The sequence below is a fragment of the Salarias fasciatus genome, chromosome 10 (assembly GCF_902148845.1).
Source record: "Salarias fasciatus chromosome 10, fSalaFa1.1, whole genome shotgun sequence".
Taxonomy (NCBI): Eukaryota; Metazoa; Chordata; class Actinopteri; order Blenniiformes; family Blenniidae; genus Salarias; species Salarias fasciatus.
The window spans coordinates 20,864,988-20,881,484 of NC_043754.1; the positions used below are offsets into that span (position 1 = coordinate 20,864,988).

The window sequence follows — 16,497 nt, forward strand, 5'->3', positions numbered from 1 at the left end:
ATCCTTCAGGTCACCATACAGTTCATCTACGGACACTGTGACAGCTGTTCACAGCAGTGTGTGTGTGTGTGTGTGTGTAGGTTTTCCTCGCTCATGGTGACTCGACTTCAAATCTTTTAGATTTCATGTGTCACTATGTTGAACTTTAAACCAAGACCTTAACAATCATTCAGCTGACGTTAAAGTTCAGTCTCCTCACTGACACCTGCAAGAGTCTGTCGGTATGTCAGCAGGACACACACACACACACACACAAACACGTGCTGAACGTACCATACCACCAGTACTGTCAATGTACACTCAACTGCCATTAATGTTTGACTTGCCCAGTTTCCTGTTGCTGAATAAAGGTTAGAAAAAAGCTTCAGAATGAGCACTGAGCCGCAGTGCAGAGTATTAATTGTCACACACACACACACCTTTTTGAGTTCATTTATTCACAGTTCATGGAATGAGTTTGTTCCTGAAGGCACCGCGGTGTGTTCACAGACACTGTTCATTTACAAACTTCAAATGGAAAAAAAAAAGACCTTTGAGCATAAATATAAAAACAATAAAAATGAGTCAAGTCAAGTCATAATGAGTCAAGAATAAAAATGTACACACAGAAAAATGACAATTAAAAATCTACATGAAGCTTTAAAACTTGTTTTCCCTTTAGTCTTGGTTCTTCAAGGGAATCGAAATTGGATTGACCAATCAGCTGCCGGCACGCTGACCTGTGACCTCACAGCGTGCTGAGAAACTCTCGGACCTGCAGACAAAGCAACAAAAACCCCATGAAGAGTTGGAACTGAAACCAAAAGCTGCCCTGCAGAACGAGCTGCACCTTGTCGACGATGGCCTCCTGCTTGATGCGGTCGTTCTTGAAGTCTTCCTCGACGTCCAGAATCAGAACCGGGACCTCGTTCAGGTAATCGAAGTCCAACCTGAGTGCAGAGGAAACGGCACTCAGAAAATCCACCGCAGGCACCCCGACCCTGAAGGCACCGCCGGACGGGCGGCAGCGCGGTTACCTGAGGGTCCGGTGGTTTAGCCACGCCTCGTGTTTGAAGTGAAGCTGCTCCAGGTACTCCAGAGGAATGCCCTGCTCCTCCTCCCGCCCCCGGTGCAGCAGCCTCTGCATGCAGCGCTGAAATATACACAGACACTTGAAGGCAGCACGCATACACAAGATTTTTTTTTTAGCAGCAGTGTTGAGGCCCAAACATGCTAATTCAAAGACGTCTAACACAGTGGGTCGGTATGAGCAGCAGTACCTGAGGTGGGGCTCTCAGGTAGATGATGGCGTCCAGGGCGATGTCCGACTCAAACTGGTTCAACAACCAGGTGTGCCAGTCCTGATAAACACTGAACTCCGTTTCAGTCAGGTTCCCACTTTCAAACAGGTTGGAGGCAAAAACGTACCTGAAGACAAAGAACAGGCTGACTGTGATACAGCTACTGCATGAACGCTGCAGCCGATCGCCGAGTGGCGAGGGAGCCGGTACCTGTCTGAGTAGACCGAGCGCTCGAAGAACTGAACGGGATTCTCTGCCTGCTGAAGTTTGACCGAAGGAAGCTGAAGCTGAGCTCGAACTCTGCTGAGACATGCATAGCTCTGAAAGACAAGCAGGGAGAGAGAGAGAGAGAGAGAGAGACAGGCTGGTGGTCACAGGTCTGCAGAGTGGACCAGGATCAGGTCACTGCAGTGTGGGAGTCTCAGTGCTGGGTGCCCGGGTGAAACAGACAGATGAACGTTTACCTGGAAGGTGTAGGACCAGCGGCTCGGCTTGGTGTACAACATCTGCAGCAGGTTCCCTCCACTCTTCTGAGAGGAGCTCAAGTCCTGCAGAGACACGTAAACAAACACACAGAGGCGGTAAACAAACTAGTAAACACACGGGTTCATTGTAGGAGGCGTGCTGCCTTCAGGTGTACCTCGTAAATGTCATCACTGTCGTTCTGGACGTTGCACCACTTCCCGATGGGTTCAGGGATCACCTCCCACTCCTCTGACGCCCCCTGCAGGAGGTGCACGAAGGTGGACTTCCCGGCAGCTACAACAAAAAAAACCAAACCGGCCAAAAAACAGTATGCATCACAATGAATACACAGATCATTGTTTTAAATACAGGAACAATAATCTTCAGCCTCTGCAAGACAAAATCCAGCTTTTCGCTCCGTCAACGGAAGCAGGACATAAAGTACTTTTACAGAACATGAAGCGTTTCTCACATCAAACAGCAGCAAATGCAGAAACACCTGAACTACACTCACAGTGTTAACAGTGTGGAGAGTTACTGTCAGTAAAATAGGTTAAAATGAAGCGCATAGAAATCAAAGTAGACTATTTTCTCAATTTGGCGCTCAACCGACCGATGTTTCCCTCGATGGAGATCTTCTTCAGGTTCCGGGAAAAGCTGCTGTCCAGCGGCGGGGAAGCGGGGACGCGGCACGCTCTCTTCGGCGGGGTGGCCATGCTGCTCGGCTCGGCTCGGTTCTGCAGTGCTCTGTTAAGTTAGAATCTCTTTGTCGCGCGGACACTTTACTGAGCCGGGCGCGCGTAAGCTCTTCAATCCAAACCTCGCGCGCTGAGAGATTTCCGTTTCCTGGGCGGGGCCAGCAGTCTTGCGCGTGCGCAGTGTGGGTCAACAGTGTAGGCGTGAACATGGCGGCGCCCGTGGACCTGGAGCTGAAGAAGGTAGAAATGTCCTCATTTTCCTCTTTTGTTAACCCAAACTGTCCTCACGCGTAGAGTTTCCTCCACGCGCGTATCTGCTTCGCGGACTAGAGCGCGAGCCGAGCTGAACGAGCCGAAGATCTGCGACGCCCGCTATGGAGCCGGTTAGCTCGCGATTGTGTTCAGGATGTGAGACAGGCACGAGGGAGCGGCTGCTGATATTTAATACCAACCACAACGGAAGGAAATCACACACACGCGCTCTCAAATCCGACAGACAGCGTATCAAACAGTAACCGCCTCCCTGGTACTGACAGAAAACAAAAATGCTTATTAATCAGAGTGAGACCTCCTGTCTGGGAGGGCGTTGTTATTCGTGTAGATGTGAGACCTCCTGTCAACCCAGCTATTGATTTCTGTCCAGGTGTTTCTTTTAATCAGAGTGAGACGTCCTGTCTGTGCAGGTGTGTTTGTAAACAGAGTGAGACCTCGTGTTTGTGCAGGTGTGTTTATACAGAGTGAAACCTCCTGTCTGTGCAGGTGTATTTTTTAAATTCAGAGTGAGACGTGCTATCTGTGCAGCTGTGTTTAATCAGATTGTGACCTCCTGTCTGTGCAGGCCTTCTCTGAGCTGCAGGTGAAGATGGTGGACACTCAGCAGAAGGTGAAGCTGGCCAACCTGCAGATCGACCAGCTGACCCGCGTTCAGAAATACGCCAAGCTGACTCACACCGAGATCACCACGCTGCCGGACAACACGCGGCTCTACGAGGGCGTCGGACGCATGTGAGCGCGCTCGCCTGCTCAAGTGACTTTACTGTGACATCATCAGAGTGTGACGGGAGGCTGTTTGTTACAGGTTCATCCTTCAGTCCAGAGAGGAGATCAGCAACCAGCTGACAGACAAACAGAGGACGGCTAATGAGAAGATCAAAGAGCTGGAGGTATACACACACACACACACACACACACACACACTCTTTGTCTCACACACAGAGACTGGGTGTCCTCACACTGTGCCCTTTGTGTTTGCAGCAGAAGAAAGTGTATCTAGAACGTAGCGTGAAGGAAGCCGAGGACAACATCCGAGAGATGCTGCTGTCCAGGAGAGCTCAGTAACTCCTTTTGTTCATTTGTGTGTTTAAATATTAAAATACTGGATCATGACACCGAGTTCTGTTTTTATTTCACACGGTCCGTCTGTGGGCTGAGACCTGTGAGGCTCACACCCACTGGATACATTACTGCACTCAGAAAACCCAACACGTCTCCTCCGCTTAGCGTGGCGAGGGAATAGTCCACATTTAGTTATTTACAAATCCCCACGGCGTGCGGCGCGACCTCGGCATCATCTGTTGTTGTTGTTGGGGTTCTGGACGAAGTTGATGGAGTAGGAGCCGCTGGCTGAGTCCTGGTTCACCTGGAAGTTGTTGGTGGAAAGTCCGAACGGCCTGAGGAACATGTTCCCGAGATCCTTCAGTTTACCTGCGGGTCAAAGGTCATCAGTCAGCCACCAGCTGCTGAGCCATGCTGCGTTCGAGTGCGATACGTACTCATCATCTCCTCCTTCAGCTTCTCGTTCCGCTCCTGGATCTGCTGAGGCAGCCGCTGCGACAGACGGGAGGAACACGGCGCTGATCACACTTCTAGCTAACCACATTTTAAACTATTCTTAAATGCTTGTCCTGCGGTCGGTGAACTCACCATGCAGGCCTGTCTGGCGCCGCTGTGGCCCGGGTCTCGTTCCAGAACCTTCTTGTAGTCCTCCAGGGCTTCGTCCAGCTTGTCCGTCTGCTCGTAGAGCTCCGCCCTCCTCAGCAGTGCTCGCAGGTAATCTGGATTGAGGTCTATTGCTGCAGAGACGGGAAGAGGACGATCAGCGGATGGATCGCTTTACCGAGACGCAGACGGGATGCGACGGCTCACCTCTGCTGCAGTCTGAGATCGCTGAATCTTTCAGATCCTGGGAGAGAGACAGTTAGCACCAGTGTTAGCATCGCACTAATCTACCAGAACCACAGCCACCCGAGGGCAGTGCTCTAGTCCCTCTGTAGCGGCTCCAGGAAGCTTTCACAACATGAAACTTATGTAACTGTAGTTACACACCACAGTGCTTTCAATTTTAAAGTTATTCATCACTCTTGATTCAAAAGGTGAAAGTAAAACTGGGAAAAATTGCTTAAACCACAAGAAATTGAGGGGAAAAAAATGATAGAACGGCTTAAAACCCCTGAAACATCTAGAATTTCTAAGAACATTTTGAATGGTTGTAAAAAAAAAAAAAAAAAAAAAAACGCAGGCGAAACATCTTAAGGAGCTAAAATGGTGAAAACTGCTAAAATTTCAAAACTGTCGACAAAATAAGCTTCAAAAGAGTGAAATTAAAGTCTGGTACAAAAATATGTTAAAGGAAATAAAATGTCCTGAACTGTTGTCGTCATAAATGAAACATAAGAAAACATTTTTCATTCTGCACCAAAACTTCATATGAAACCTAATAAGCTGCGTTCGCCGTATTTTAAAGGCTACATGTGGTTTGAGGAAGAAAAACATAAAAATAATGCAATGGTGCTTTACTCACTGCAAATAATCGATTCAAACAACCTAAAAAATTGAATTTAAACGACTGTTCATCCTGAATTCCGGTGGCTGCTGTACGTCCCTGGAGTGTTAATGCTGTGTTGTAATGTGGTGGATTGGTGCTGCTGCTGTTACCAGGTGTCCTCTGGCAGCCGCTCGGTTGGAGAACAGGATGGATCGCTCTTTACTGAAGCAGACCGGACACAACGTGAGCGCCTCGGTGTAGCTCCGCTCAGCCTCTGTCCAGTCTGCACAGACAAAAACACTTCACTGGGAACCGTGCTTCCCGAGACAGTGAATCATCAAGACACACGCATGATGAATTAAATCAGGGGAATAAAACAAAATGCAACACGGTGCAAACAGCGAAGTTTAGTTTTAGAGCGCTTCCCTTCCTTGAAAACGTCCCAATAGATCACAGAGCAGCAAGACGGTCGGTGTAGGGCTTTACATTTCAGTTTAATTATTTGATTTTTGTTAAGACGAAATATATATAAGTTAAAAGTTAGCATAACTTGGTTAGTGCCTTGCAGTCACTTAGTGTCCCTACTGGACAGTGTGATAATTCATAGGGATTACTGTTCTAGTTTCAGATGGTCAGTGAAGTGATAAGGACTTAAGGACTTACCTCCTGCCTTGAACAGACTGTTTCCCGCCTCCTTCAGTGTGAGACTTTCCTGCCGTCGACTCTGAAACACAAACCTGCAGGTTTACACAGCACTGAAAGAACTGAGATTTCCTGCAGGGTTTGTGTCACCCGAACACCTCAGAGTGGTCAACAGGAGTTACCTCCTTCTCCTCCTCTGTCAGGTCTTTCTCTATCTCCCTCAGGTGGTCGTCGTCAAACTCAACAGCTGGGCTGACCTCCGCCTTCAGTTCTGAGTCTGAATCCTGCTCCTCTTCCTGCAGCCTGTGCTCCTCCTCCTCCACCCCTCCTGCTCTGTCAGATTCAGTTCCGTCTTGTTGGGAGTCTGTAGCTCCAGGAGGCACTCGCTCTTCCTCCTGCTGATTCTCCTCCTGCAGCCTGTGGTTCTCCACCTCCTCCTCCTGCTGTTGCTCCTCCTGTCCTGTTGTTCCACTGCCATCTTGCCTCCCGTCAGCCCCGGTTCTGTCGTGCCGGTTCTCTCTGGCTCCAGGAGGCACCAGGTCCTCCTCACAGTCGAAGAAGTCTTCCTCCTCCTCCCCCTGAGGGGGTTTTCTGGCTGTGGCGCAGCAGCTCTGTTCGCCTCCTCCACTGCTCATCCTGTAACGACACAGAGTTACTGAAACGGATGAAGAAGATCTCAGAGATGTCTGGATCACTCTGTGGAACCAGCTTCAAACTATCGTACGATCTGCCAGGAGAAGCAACTTCAAGACCGAGGCAGCATCTCTCAAACGATAACACACAGAAGCTGTGGCAGGAGATAAAAAACTGTGGGGACTAGGGTGGAGCTTTAGCATGACAGGACATATTTCCAATGTACTAAATTATTCTACATTATAACCACATGTCTGCAGTTGGTAAAAAAAAAAAAAAAAAGTCGGGTGAAGAAGTGTTGTTAATTCACTGAGTTCTGATGACTAACTGTGTAAATTCCTCCTTCCTCAATGAAAGTGAATGCAGTGGAGGAGAGCAGGGTCCTCATCCAATATGGCGGACCGGCTGGTGCGTCTGCGGCAAAAAGGCAGTGAAGTGTCCGAACCTCACGAGCACGGGGCAGCTCCTCGGACTGGGACCAGCAGACTCGATGAACACACGCTCACGCGGGGAGGCAGTACGTCACCCCGCGCACAGAGACACGAGCTGTCAAATCTCAAGTCAGAACTTCAGGAAGGTGCTAGCATGCTAACAGCTACCCTGGCAGGTTGGGATCGTAAACATGGCGCCACCCGCCGCCTACACGGAGTCTTCACACCCTGGTGGCGTGGCGATGATTTTAAAACACAACATAAGCAAATAAACAACTACATAAACCAAGCTGGTTCTCCTTCTCACCTGGAAAAACCGGTGCGCGAGCCGACAGCTCCTTCTGACGTCACAGCATCTTCTTCTTCTACTGTTGATTGTTTGTGATGTGACTCCATAGCGCCCCGTGTGTGAGGGAGTGGAGGTAATTTGAATGGATTTGGTACATCAGTGAAACTTTGACTGAAAATATAACATTTAAACATACAACAAATTCAGTTTTTATTGAAATTAAATTATATCATCTCACGTTCAACATTCAGTTCGAACACTGAAAATGCAACCAATGCATGTGGTTTTTTCTTTACAGAAAACATGTTTTAATTCCACAGATATGGGTAAATATCACAGGAAGAGAAGAAACCCAAGTTTACGAAGAACCTGAAGTGTTATTTGCTGGACAGAGAATACAAATAGTAAAGGAATACAAATACTTAGGCATCATGATTGACTGTAATCTCACATTTAAAAATCATGTCTCCAAGATCTGTAGAAATGTAAGGTCTGCTTTGGCAAATTTTCGTCATCTTAGAAATCACATGACTACCAAAGCTGCAAAATTGTACATGTTTTCTCTTATTTTATCACATATAAACTACTGCTTATCCACTTGGTTTACTGCTGACAGCACTACCTTAACACCAGTCATGTCTCTATATAAACAAGCTCTTAAAGTCTTGGATAAAAAACCAAGAGCATACCATCACTGCACTATATTACAAAAATATAGACTGTTGAGCTGGGAAAATGTCGTTATTTTTTAAAAAAACTGCTGCATAATGTACGTCAGCGCTCTGCACCGCCTCCGCTTTGTGACTTCATACATTTTCGATCCCCAACGACTGGAACTAGAGGAGCAGTCAGAGGTGACTGTAAAATTCCTCTCCTAATGAGTTCATTTGGACAGTCTGTGTTCTCTTACAAGACAGCTCAAGAGTGGAATAAGATCCCACAAAGCATCAGAGAATCCAGCTCATACATATCCTTCAAAAACAAACTTAAGAGTTGGCTAATCGATAGTCAAAGACGTGAGGGTCGGCGAGGCAGATCCCAACGCTCCGAACGTGGTGGTGACCCGGATGAGTCTGATCTGTGAAGCAGCCCCCAACCCGCTGGTCCTGGACCTGCAAGGAGACCTGGAGGCCTTCAAGAGCCAGTCCTTTGTCCTAGGACTTCAATGTCCTAGGACATTGAATTCTACAGTCGCTAGGGCCTGAACCTGTCTTCCTTTTCTCTCATCCTGAACATTAAACGTGACTGTAACCGAATGATTACGATATATGTTTTGTAGAAATTTTGTGTATTAAAGTGTAAATTATTTATAGATATTTTTTGCGAGTATGAGATTGGGTCACATAGTATGTATATAGCTGTTTATTTTATGTATATTTGTATTTTTATTGTTGATCTGTATTCTGCACTTTGCATTTGTATAGTATGTATAAATTTTATCTCTTCCCTACCAGGCACTGGCCTTTTAGTTCTGGCAGGGGGGACAGCCGACGTAAACTAGCCTTTTGGCTAACTCGGGTGCATTTACATTTATTTTTATATAAAATGTTTATTAATGCGCAGTGTCCCTCCGAAACAAATAAAGGAAAATGAAATGAAACAGGAGAAGGAGGAGGAGGAATGTATCGGCATCAGAAAGAGGAGCATGAAAAGCAGGAGCGTCTGGTCTGGGTGATCCAGGTGTTGAAGGCGGAGACTCGAGCGTAGACACCAGGTCTCTCAGGACGGGCACATCCAACCCCAAAGGATGTGACACCTGTCAGGGACCAAATTAGAGAATAGTGCTTTATGAACCACCTCCTGCAGTTTAATGAGTCAGTCTGTGGATGTCAGCGTATGTATGGACTGACCAATCAGAGTCCAGTGTCCATCATCCAGACACATGAGTGGACCACCAGAGTCTCCCTGGTAAGCAAAATCAAAGCTTAGGACTGTTCAGGTGAGTCCAAATTCGTTCAGGTGAGTCTAGGCCAGTCCCAGGGACTGATTACCTGACAGGTATCGACCCCCCCTTCATTGTATCCGGCACACAGCATGCCGGAGGTGATGGTGTACTCTGGCAGTTGGTTCTGACAATGAGTCTGATTCACCAGAGGAACCACGGCCTCCTGGAGGATGTCTGGAGGGGACCCTGAGACACAGACAGGTGGGACACAGTCAGACGAGACGAAGACAGATGAGACAAAGGCCGGTGAAAGATGTGTTCTGAATTTACCATCCTCAGCATCTTGTCCCCAACCAGCGATAAAACAATTACTTCCCGCAGGTAAACTCTGATCCTCGGTTGGCAAACACACTGGCTGGACCCACTCTGGAAAACACACACACACACACACACTGGGTCACAAAGTTTGTAGAGTTTTTACATTTTGCCATCGGAACTGCAAAGGGAAATGACTGACCGGTGAAGTTGACAGGCTCATGCAGGTGCATCAAGGCGATGTCGGCGTGTTTGTTCAGTCTGTTGTAGTGCTCGTTGATGACGATGCGATCGACTCGTCTGGTCTGAACCTCTTCCGAGTTTGCACCGCTCTGAGCGAGAAGACCGAGGAGAGCAGTCCAGGATTCCAGCCGGCTCTTTCTGCAAAGAGATCTCAGTCTGAGGTCAATATGTTTAGGAGTCAGAATCGATTTTCAAAAAGACTCCTAAATTCAAGTGGGAAATTAACAAAAACCACAAGAAAAAAATTTAAATTAATCAAATTTTTAAAAGATCTAAAGCAGCATAAAAGGATCCAACATGGTTAAAAGGCTAAAATCGTCTGAAATATGTTGAGAAAGGAGGCTAAAACCACTAAAATTGGAAAGTAAAACACCTGAGAATGTAAAGAAATGTTAACTGTCCTAAATTGTAATTAAAATGTTATTAATAAGATAAATATTTTGTATCAAAACTATATGTGATACTTTATAAGCCCTGTTAGCCTCATTTTAAAGGTTGAATGTGTTTTACTGCTCCAGTTGAATTCAACTTTACACTGGAAATTCACAAAAACGGCTCATTTTGTGCTGAAGGTAGCAGACTCCTGAAGACCTCTACCTCTTACCTGTAGCGCTACATTCTGAACCTTCAGCTCTACATTCTGAACCTTCAGCTCTACAATCTGAACCTTCAGCTCTACATTCTGAACCTTCGCTTCAGTGTGAAGCTGACTAATCTCCACTGTGGAAGAACATCACTTGTAGATTCAGGAACATCTGGTCATTATCAGATGATAATAAGATGTGAAAGAAGAAATGTTTCACCGGACTCTGGAATCTGTTGCCAAAAAAGAGGCGTGGCCTCTCACCCATAGACGCAGTGTGCAGCTGTCAGCAGCCAATCACGTGCAATGAGCGAAGCCCCGCACGCATGCTTCCCCTTCCAGTGCAGGGATGCTATCCATGGCCACGCCCCCTTCACTGAATCGGTTCCGCCCACCACCCTGCTCTCACCTGACAGGTTAGATCAAACAGCACCAGGTCAGCGTCAGGTCAGGCGTCAGGGAGGAAAAGAAAGCACCAACCTGCATCAAGTGTTCTGTCATCCGATGGTTTCGACCGAGCCGTGACGTTTGTGACCTGACGGACTCCACAAGCTGCAACAGAGAGACCTGTTCACACCTCAAACCGTGAAACTCCAGCAAGCATCCCTGAAGGATCACGTCTCGGTTCTGTTAACTCTGCACAGATGAGTCAGTGATCATGCTACAGTGTTTTACAGTGTACAGAGTTCGAGTACTCACGCCGGTAGGTACAGTTCAGATGAGTCACTTTGTCGCTGCTGCAGGTGTCACTGCGAAAATGTCAGACACATGAATGCATGTAGAGGATGTGTGAAGAGAAAGACTCGTGTTTATTTACTTTTTGAATATATTTTAGATGGACTGATGTGAAAGGTGGGTGTAGCTGCAGATCAGCCTTCAGCCACCAGGGGGAGATGAGCAGACCACCTGTTGGTTCTGCATGTGGTTGTTTCTTTAATCTCTCTCGCCTTTTTTTAACACTTCAATTTCACAATCTGGTTCTTGATTCAGGATCTGGTTCTTTCTGTGTGAAGTTGCTGACTTGGGCTTTAAATATGTCTTTATCTAGCACTTGGTTCTGGTTCTTGTTACTGCATCTGTTTCTCCATTCAGGATCAGTTTCTTCTTTCTGCATGTAGTTGTTATTTTGGGCTTGGTTCTTGTGTCTTCATCAAGTTATTGGTTCTGGTTCCTGTTTTTGGATATGGCTCAAGTCAGATCTTAGTTCCCGGTTCACATCCTGAGACTTGTTTCTGCTTTTGGTTTGAGTTCTCGTGTCAAGAGGAGTCGTTCAAAGTTTAGTTCAGTTCTGTTACATCTGGGTTTTGATCACAGCTCAGGGACTGTTTTTGTTCATGTTTCTGTTTCTGATTGTTGTTTCAGGATATAATTTTGAATCTTGCTGTGGATCCATATTCCAATTTCGGATTTTGGTTTTACCTTCGACTCTCTTTGTTGGCATATTCATTGTTTTGATGTTGATGTGGCTCTGGTTTTGATTCTACCTCAGGTCTTGTTCTGTTTTTAGTACCTAGTACTGGTCCCAATGGTTCCGTTGCTGCTGATTGTGACGTTGACAAACGGTGAGTCTTGAGGCCGAGCCGGCAGAGTCGAGGCGTCTCCAGACCTAAAGAGAGTCAGAACCACAACCAGGCCTGAGTCTGGAACTCAGAACACATTCTAGTTCCGCTCCGTGGTCAGACAGGTGAGTGTTACCTGTATCCCAGGTACTGGCAGGTGAGGTTGGACAGGAGAGCGGTCCAGGTGTCGGCACAGACGCTGAACAGGGAGGAGCCGAGCTGCAGCTGAAGGTGGCCTGATCCACTCCCCTGCAGGTGGACTGATGCACGCAGGCGCTCTGGTCACATTCTGAGCAAAGCACCAGGCACCCTTGCTGCTGCCACCGTGACGGGCTGCTTGTTAGTCTTACTACAGCAGGCGGCTCGTGTTCTGACTTACCACAGTCGACCTCATCGGTTCCGTCCGGACAGTCGAGCACACCGTCACACTGACCACCGCCATGGATACAGAGCCCCGTCCCACACTGGAACTGGCCAGTGGCACATGGAGCTGCACACACACATACACACACACACGCACATGCACAATCAGTTTGACCTGTCAGTTTGACTTCTGACGTCTTACTCCAACTCACCCGGTAACCCCAGGCCGACCCCGCTTGTGAAGTTGGCTTTAAACCCGCGATCCGAATGCCCAGAGGAATCGGTGAAGAACCACACCGTCACCTGATTGGTGGTTGAGTAGAAGTCCTGGGCGGAGACGTCGGTGCCGGTGAGGACGGCTGAAACAGAGCAGCGGTGATGTCACCTGAACAGGTGAGCGGCCGACATTCATGAGTGAAACACCTCCTCACCGAGCAGAGTGGAGTCAGGCCCCGCCCCATCTCGAACTTCCACCATGTCATATGATTCCTCAATGTCGACGTCCGCAAAGTGCAGATGAATGTTCTGACCGACGTCAGCATGCAGTGTCCAAATACCTGCAGCGAGGCATCATGGGTAAAATACAGGCAGTGACCAGTGTGGACAGGGACAGACCAGATGGAAGGGGTCAGACAAGCACGGACTCACAGTTGAAGTTGCTCCCGTATGAGTGAGGGTAGTTTGGCGAGTTGAAGGTTGAGTTTGGCTCCCAGAGGTCAAAGGGTCCCCCGCAGTCCGCTGAACCAATCAGAGACAGGGTGGGAGTCAGAATGGATCATAGGTGTGTTCACCCACCCGGTAGGCACTATGAAAATCACTTAGGTGCTACAGAAATGAGTAGAATAAAACCAGAGAACATTTTTAAGTGGAAACTTAAAACTTTCATTTCATTTCCCTGAAGTTCTTACTTGGTAAGGGTGGCGTTGTTGTTGGCGGTGGTACGTTGGTCGGGTCAGGGGGGGCGGGGCCACAAGGACCACTGGTCATTGCGATGTCGTCCAGAGCGATGTCGTTGTACAGGCCTTGGGCCTTCAGAGCTTCAAACACCACCTGCAGAGGTCAGAGGTCAGCGTCAGACTGACCGGTGGAGTTCCCCGAGCCATCACTGTGCCGTCACTGACCGTGTCCTCGGCAGTCAGGTTCAGGGTCACCTGGCCGTAGTGCCAGCTGTCGCCGTAGTTACCGTCTTTCTGAAACACCACAGTGCCGGGCGGCGACGGCGACAGCAGGAGGACTCTGAGCTGATGGACCTCCACGCCGAACATGTGGTACCTGATTACATGCAAATACTTAATCCCTCCATCAATTAAAGGAGGCCGTCTAGTCCTCCAGACACGTGTTCACATGTTCACTTTGATGCTGTTTACAGATTTTTGCCGGAATTTACCAGAAGCTGAGACACACTGGCTCAGTGGATGCAGTCAGAGGAACGCTTTGGAGCCTAAAACTCTTCAACCAGTTGCCAGGACTTCTTGGAGTCACCAGATAGAAACCTGAGTCGTCAAATCACATGAAATCATCAGATATCTGGGAATCATCATAATCTGGAGCCTCTGGATAAAAACCTGACTGACTGCTGGCCGACCTGAGCTGTTGCCCAGCGTGTGGTCGACACTTGGCCCCGTGGACGTTGGAAACGAGGGACCCCGGGTTCGACCCCAGTCACCGTCGTCATCCTGTGACTGCCTCCATAGACACATGCCTTGCTCGAAAGTGCAGGTGAGCTTCTCTTGGTCTTAACAGATAAAAATGTGGGTCGTGAGGTTGGAAACCCCCCCCCCCCCCCCCCCCCCCCCACCCCCACCCCACCCATCCTCCCTCCTTACTGGGCAGCTTGGTGATGTCGGCGGCAGTGTACGAGGCGTTGAAGCCCGACGTGGAGAAATCTTCAAAGGCGGCGAATTCCACGGTGGATTGATTTGTCAGCAGCCACACAGCGCCGGGCGGCTCCAACCCCGAGAACTGAGCTGTCAGTCACGGGGAGACGACCAGGAGGTGAGCTCAGGTGTGTGCTCATATGTTTTAGTGTGTGTTCAGGTGTTTACATCCATCTCAGGTTTTTCTGTTTGGGATTTTGTGTATGTTTGGGTTTTTTGTGTGTGTTTATGTTGGTGCTGTCAATCAATTCAAATTTTTTAACAAATTAATCCCAGGCCTGACTGTAGTTATTTGCAATTAATCGCATCGGGTTAGGGTTTGTGAACTCATAATTAGCACGCAAAATCACCAGTTTCATGCAAAAAATGGATTTATTCTGAATCTTTTAACTTAAGTTGACTTAAGTTGACCATGTCTTTCATTAACAAACAGTTTCCATAACACGTTATACTTGAAACATGAAACCAAATTGTTGACACGTTATTTTTACTAATATTTGTTTATGCGTTTGTATTCAGGTGTTTTTTTTGTGTGTTCAGGTCGGTTGGTGCGGTCAGACTCGCTCACCTGTCAGTACTTTGTCATCTCCAACACCCTCGTAAAAACTCAAAGATCTCGAGCCGCTCTCTGCTTCAAACTGGTGAACGACGACCTGGACGGACTGACCTCTGTTCATTCTTCAAACAATTCACACCACGTGTCTCAGGCTGTTACAGCATTTATCGCAGTCTGTGTTACAGTGCGTGTGGTTGTTTGTTTCAGCGTGCGTTACCTGAGTATCCACCTGCAGGTCTGTCCCGCCGGAGTTTCAGGGTTTGGTGATCCGAACCAGCCGCTCGGCCCTCTCAGCTCAAACTGCCCGTCACACACCGTTCCTATGGGGAAACCAGGGGAGGAGACCGGTACAGACCACAGCATCAGAACCAGACAGGTACAGACCACGGCGTCAGAAACACACAGGACACACGCTGAATACAGACCACAGCGAGCGGCAGTTTCATCAGAGGCATCCGGACAGTCAGAGACTCCGTCACAGAACCGAGAGGTTGGTACGCACGTCACGCCATCGGCACACGGGGAGAAATAAGGACGACACGTCGCTGGAGACACACATACACACACATGCACACACAGACAGGTGTTAATAAAACCTAGACACCTGCACTGACACATCTGGATGAGTCTCACCTGCTGTTGTTAGGACGCTGGTTGTTATGGGAGTCGTCACCCGAGGGGTCGTGACGTGAGGGGTCGTCACCTGAGGGGTCGTGACGTGAGGGGTCGTCACCTGAGATGGGTCTGCAGAAACTTGAGATGAGCGAGCAACCTCACCTTGACCTCACCATGACCTCACATGACCTCACCGTGACCTCACCTGTGATCTGAATGCTGCTTCTGTCGATAACCAATCCACTGCCGCCGACCTCCTGAATCCCCATTCCCAGTTCCTGCGCCACCTGCCCCTCATCAACCAGCTCAACAAACCAGAGGTCAAGGGTCACAATGACACTGCCCTTCCTGAAGGTCAAAAACCAAAATCAGTTCATCTGACATCATCAGTCAGTCAGTGAGGTCTGCTGTCTGTGACGATGTCTCTGACCTGAACTCTCGGACCTGACAGGACTTATAGAGCAGTCGGAGCTCAGTGAAGCCAAACGCTGCGGATACCTGTGGGTCAGCCAGAGGTCAGACGGTCGTCAGGGGTTATGTCTGAGAGGAGAAGGATTTCCTGTGCAGAGCTCACCAGAGTCTGGATGTCGAAGGCCAGAGATTTGAAGTCTGGACTGCTGGGGTTTGTCAGCTGCTGGGAGAACTCGGCTCCCTCGGTGATGATCATCTGAGCTCTCAGCTGCACCGGGTCCGCTGCATCTGGACACACAACCACAGACAAAACACACACGCACACACAGTCTGTGGTTAAATGTTTCTGCTGTTATGGAACAGTGGACAGCTAACAGTGAAGTGTCTTGCTTCAGTACTGACACCTCTGGGTGGAGGGATTCAAACACATGAACCCCGAGAAACAAGTTTCCTCCTCTAACCTCTCGGCCTCCGCTGTCACACACACCTGCCGTGCTGGGATTGGCCGTGTGTTTGTTTACCTTCAGGCGTCAGGCTGAGATATGAAACGACGCTGAGTCCGATGCAGCAGATCAGAAGAATGGACGAGAGGACAATGAGGAGGAACTCCAGGGAGGAGAAACGACGACGCATCTTCACTGCTACACAAACACAAAACAGCCAGTTCACGAACACACACACAACCAGTACACAAACACACACACAACCAGTACACAAACACAGCACAACCAATTCACAAGCACATCAAATCCATCACACAAACACATTTTAACTAGGATAATACAACCAATACACAACAACCAATACACAACAACACACAAACGCAACACAACCAACTCACAACCAACACAAAAAACAGAAGACAATGGTGTGTGTGTGTGTGTTCCT

The 16,497-nt window shown here is 48.3% G+C and overlaps 4 protein-coding genes across 4 annotated transcripts; 1 reads left to right on the plus strand and 3 right to left on the minus strand.

Moving 5' to 3' along the window:
- Positions 1 to 451: 451 nt before the first annotated feature.
- Positions 452 to 2,844, minus strand: LOC115395886 (deoxycytidine kinase-like). The gene is made up of 8 exons (XM_030101560.1): positions 2,359 to 2,844; positions 1,921 to 2,039; positions 1,745 to 1,828; positions 1,491 to 1,600; positions 1,260 to 1,407; positions 1,017 to 1,132; positions 830 to 929; positions 452 to 754 (listed from the first exon to the last, which is right to left on the minus strand). The coding sequence occupies exons 1-8, from the start codon at positions 2,459 to 2,461 to the stop codon at positions 728 to 730; spliced, it is 807 nt and encodes a 268-aa protein (XP_029957420.1). The 5' UTR covers positions 2,462 to 2,844; the 3' UTR covers positions 452 to 727.
- pfdn1 (prefoldin subunit 1) lies at positions 2,575 to 3,829 on the plus strand. The gene is made up of 4 exons (XM_030101561.1): positions 2,575 to 2,683; positions 3,282 to 3,448; positions 3,522 to 3,606; positions 3,698 to 3,829. The coding sequence occupies exons 1-4, from the start codon at positions 2,651 to 2,653 to the stop codon at positions 3,779 to 3,781; spliced, it is 369 nt and encodes a 122-aa protein (XP_029957421.1). The 5' UTR covers positions 2,575 to 2,650; the 3' UTR covers positions 3,782 to 3,829.
- Positions 3,830 to 3,835: 6 nt separating this feature from the next.
- On the minus strand, positions 3,836 to 7,272 carry ttc1 (tetratricopeptide repeat domain 1). The gene is made up of 8 exons (XM_030101559.1): positions 7,221 to 7,272; positions 6,032 to 6,485; positions 5,871 to 5,931; positions 5,378 to 5,490; positions 4,589 to 4,625; positions 4,367 to 4,515; positions 4,216 to 4,270; positions 3,836 to 4,147 (listed from the first exon to the last, which is right to left on the minus strand). The coding sequence occupies exons 2-8, from the start codon at positions 6,482 to 6,484 to the stop codon at positions 4,011 to 4,013; spliced, it is 1,005 nt and encodes a 334-aa protein (XP_029957419.1). The 5' UTR covers position 6,485; positions 7,221 to 7,272; the 3' UTR covers positions 3,836 to 4,010.
- Positions 7,273 to 8,833: 1,561 nt separating this feature from the next.
- Positions 8,834 to 16,242, minus strand: tmprss15 (transmembrane serine protease 15). Its single transcript, XM_030101398.1, has 27 exons — positions 16,131 to 16,242; positions 15,773 to 15,897; positions 15,629 to 15,696; positions 15,393 to 15,546; positions 15,217 to 15,286; positions 15,009 to 15,128; positions 14,801 to 14,903; positions 14,596 to 14,705; positions 13,977 to 14,117; positions 13,736 to 13,885; positions 13,538 to 13,643; positions 13,272 to 13,422; positions 13,059 to 13,200; positions 12,799 to 12,888; positions 12,582 to 12,707; positions 12,363 to 12,509; positions 12,167 to 12,277; positions 11,924 to 12,047; positions 11,739 to 11,834; positions 10,928 to 10,977; positions 10,755 to 10,780; positions 10,493 to 10,632; positions 9,605 to 9,783; positions 9,418 to 9,513; positions 9,194 to 9,333; positions 9,053 to 9,107; positions 8,834 to 8,958 (listed from the first exon to the last, which is right to left on the minus strand). The coding sequence occupies exons 1-27, from the start codon at positions 16,240 to 16,242 to the stop codon at positions 8,834 to 8,836; spliced, it is 3,057 nt and encodes a 1,018-aa protein (XP_029957258.1).
- Positions 16,243 to 16,497: the final 255 nt, after the last annotated feature.

Bases quoted from the DNA above. Each gene is read 5' to 3' on its own strand.
- LOC115395886 (XM_030101560.1), bottom strand. From the start codon at position 2,461: ATGGCCACCCCGCCGAAGAGAGCGTGCCGCGTCCCCGCTTCCCCGCCG. The intron at 1,829-1,920 runs GTACACCTGAAG...GTGTCTCTGCAG, and splicing joins ACAGTGATGACATTTACGAG to GACTTGAGCTCCTCTCAGAA. The intron at 930-1,016 runs GTAACCGCGCTG...CTCTGCACTCAG, and splicing joins CTAAACCACCGGACCCTCAG to GTTGGACTTCGATTACCTGA.
- pfdn1 (XM_030101561.1), top strand. From the start codon at position 2,651: ATGGCGGCGCCCGTGGACCTGGAGCTGAAGAAG. The intron at 3,449-3,521 runs GTGAGCGCGCTC...TGTTTGTTACAG, and splicing joins TACGAGGGCGTCGGACGCAT to GTTCATCCTTCAGTCCAGAG. The intron at 3,607-3,697 runs GTATACACACAC...TTGTGTTTGCAG, and splicing joins AGAAGATCAAAGAGCTGGAG to CAGAAGAAAGTGTATCTAGA.
- ttc1 (XM_030101559.1), bottom strand. From the start codon at position 6,484: ATGAGCAGTGGAGGAGGCGAACAGAGCTGCTGCGCCACAGCCAGAAAA. The intron at 5,932-6,031 runs GTAACTCCTGTT...TTTGTGTTTCAG, and splicing joins TGACAGAGGAGGAGAAGGAG to AGTCGACGGCAGGAAAGTCT. The intron at 4,626-5,377 runs GTAACAGCAGCA...TCTCTCTCCCAG, and splicing joins CGGCTGCCAGAGGACACCTG to GATCTGAAAGATTCAGCGAT.
- tmprss15 (XM_030101398.1), bottom strand. From the start codon at position 16,242: ATGCGTCGTCGTTTCTCCTCCCTGGAGTTCCTCCTCATTGTCCTCTCG. The intron at 9,108-9,193 runs GTAATCAGTCCC...TTTGCTTACCAG, and splicing joins GGGGGGTCGATACCTGTCAG to GGAGACTCTGGTGGTCCACT. The intron at 8,959-9,052 runs GTCAGTCCATAC...GGTCCCTGACAG, and splicing joins TGGACACTGGACTCTGATTG to GTGTCACATCCTTTGGGGTT.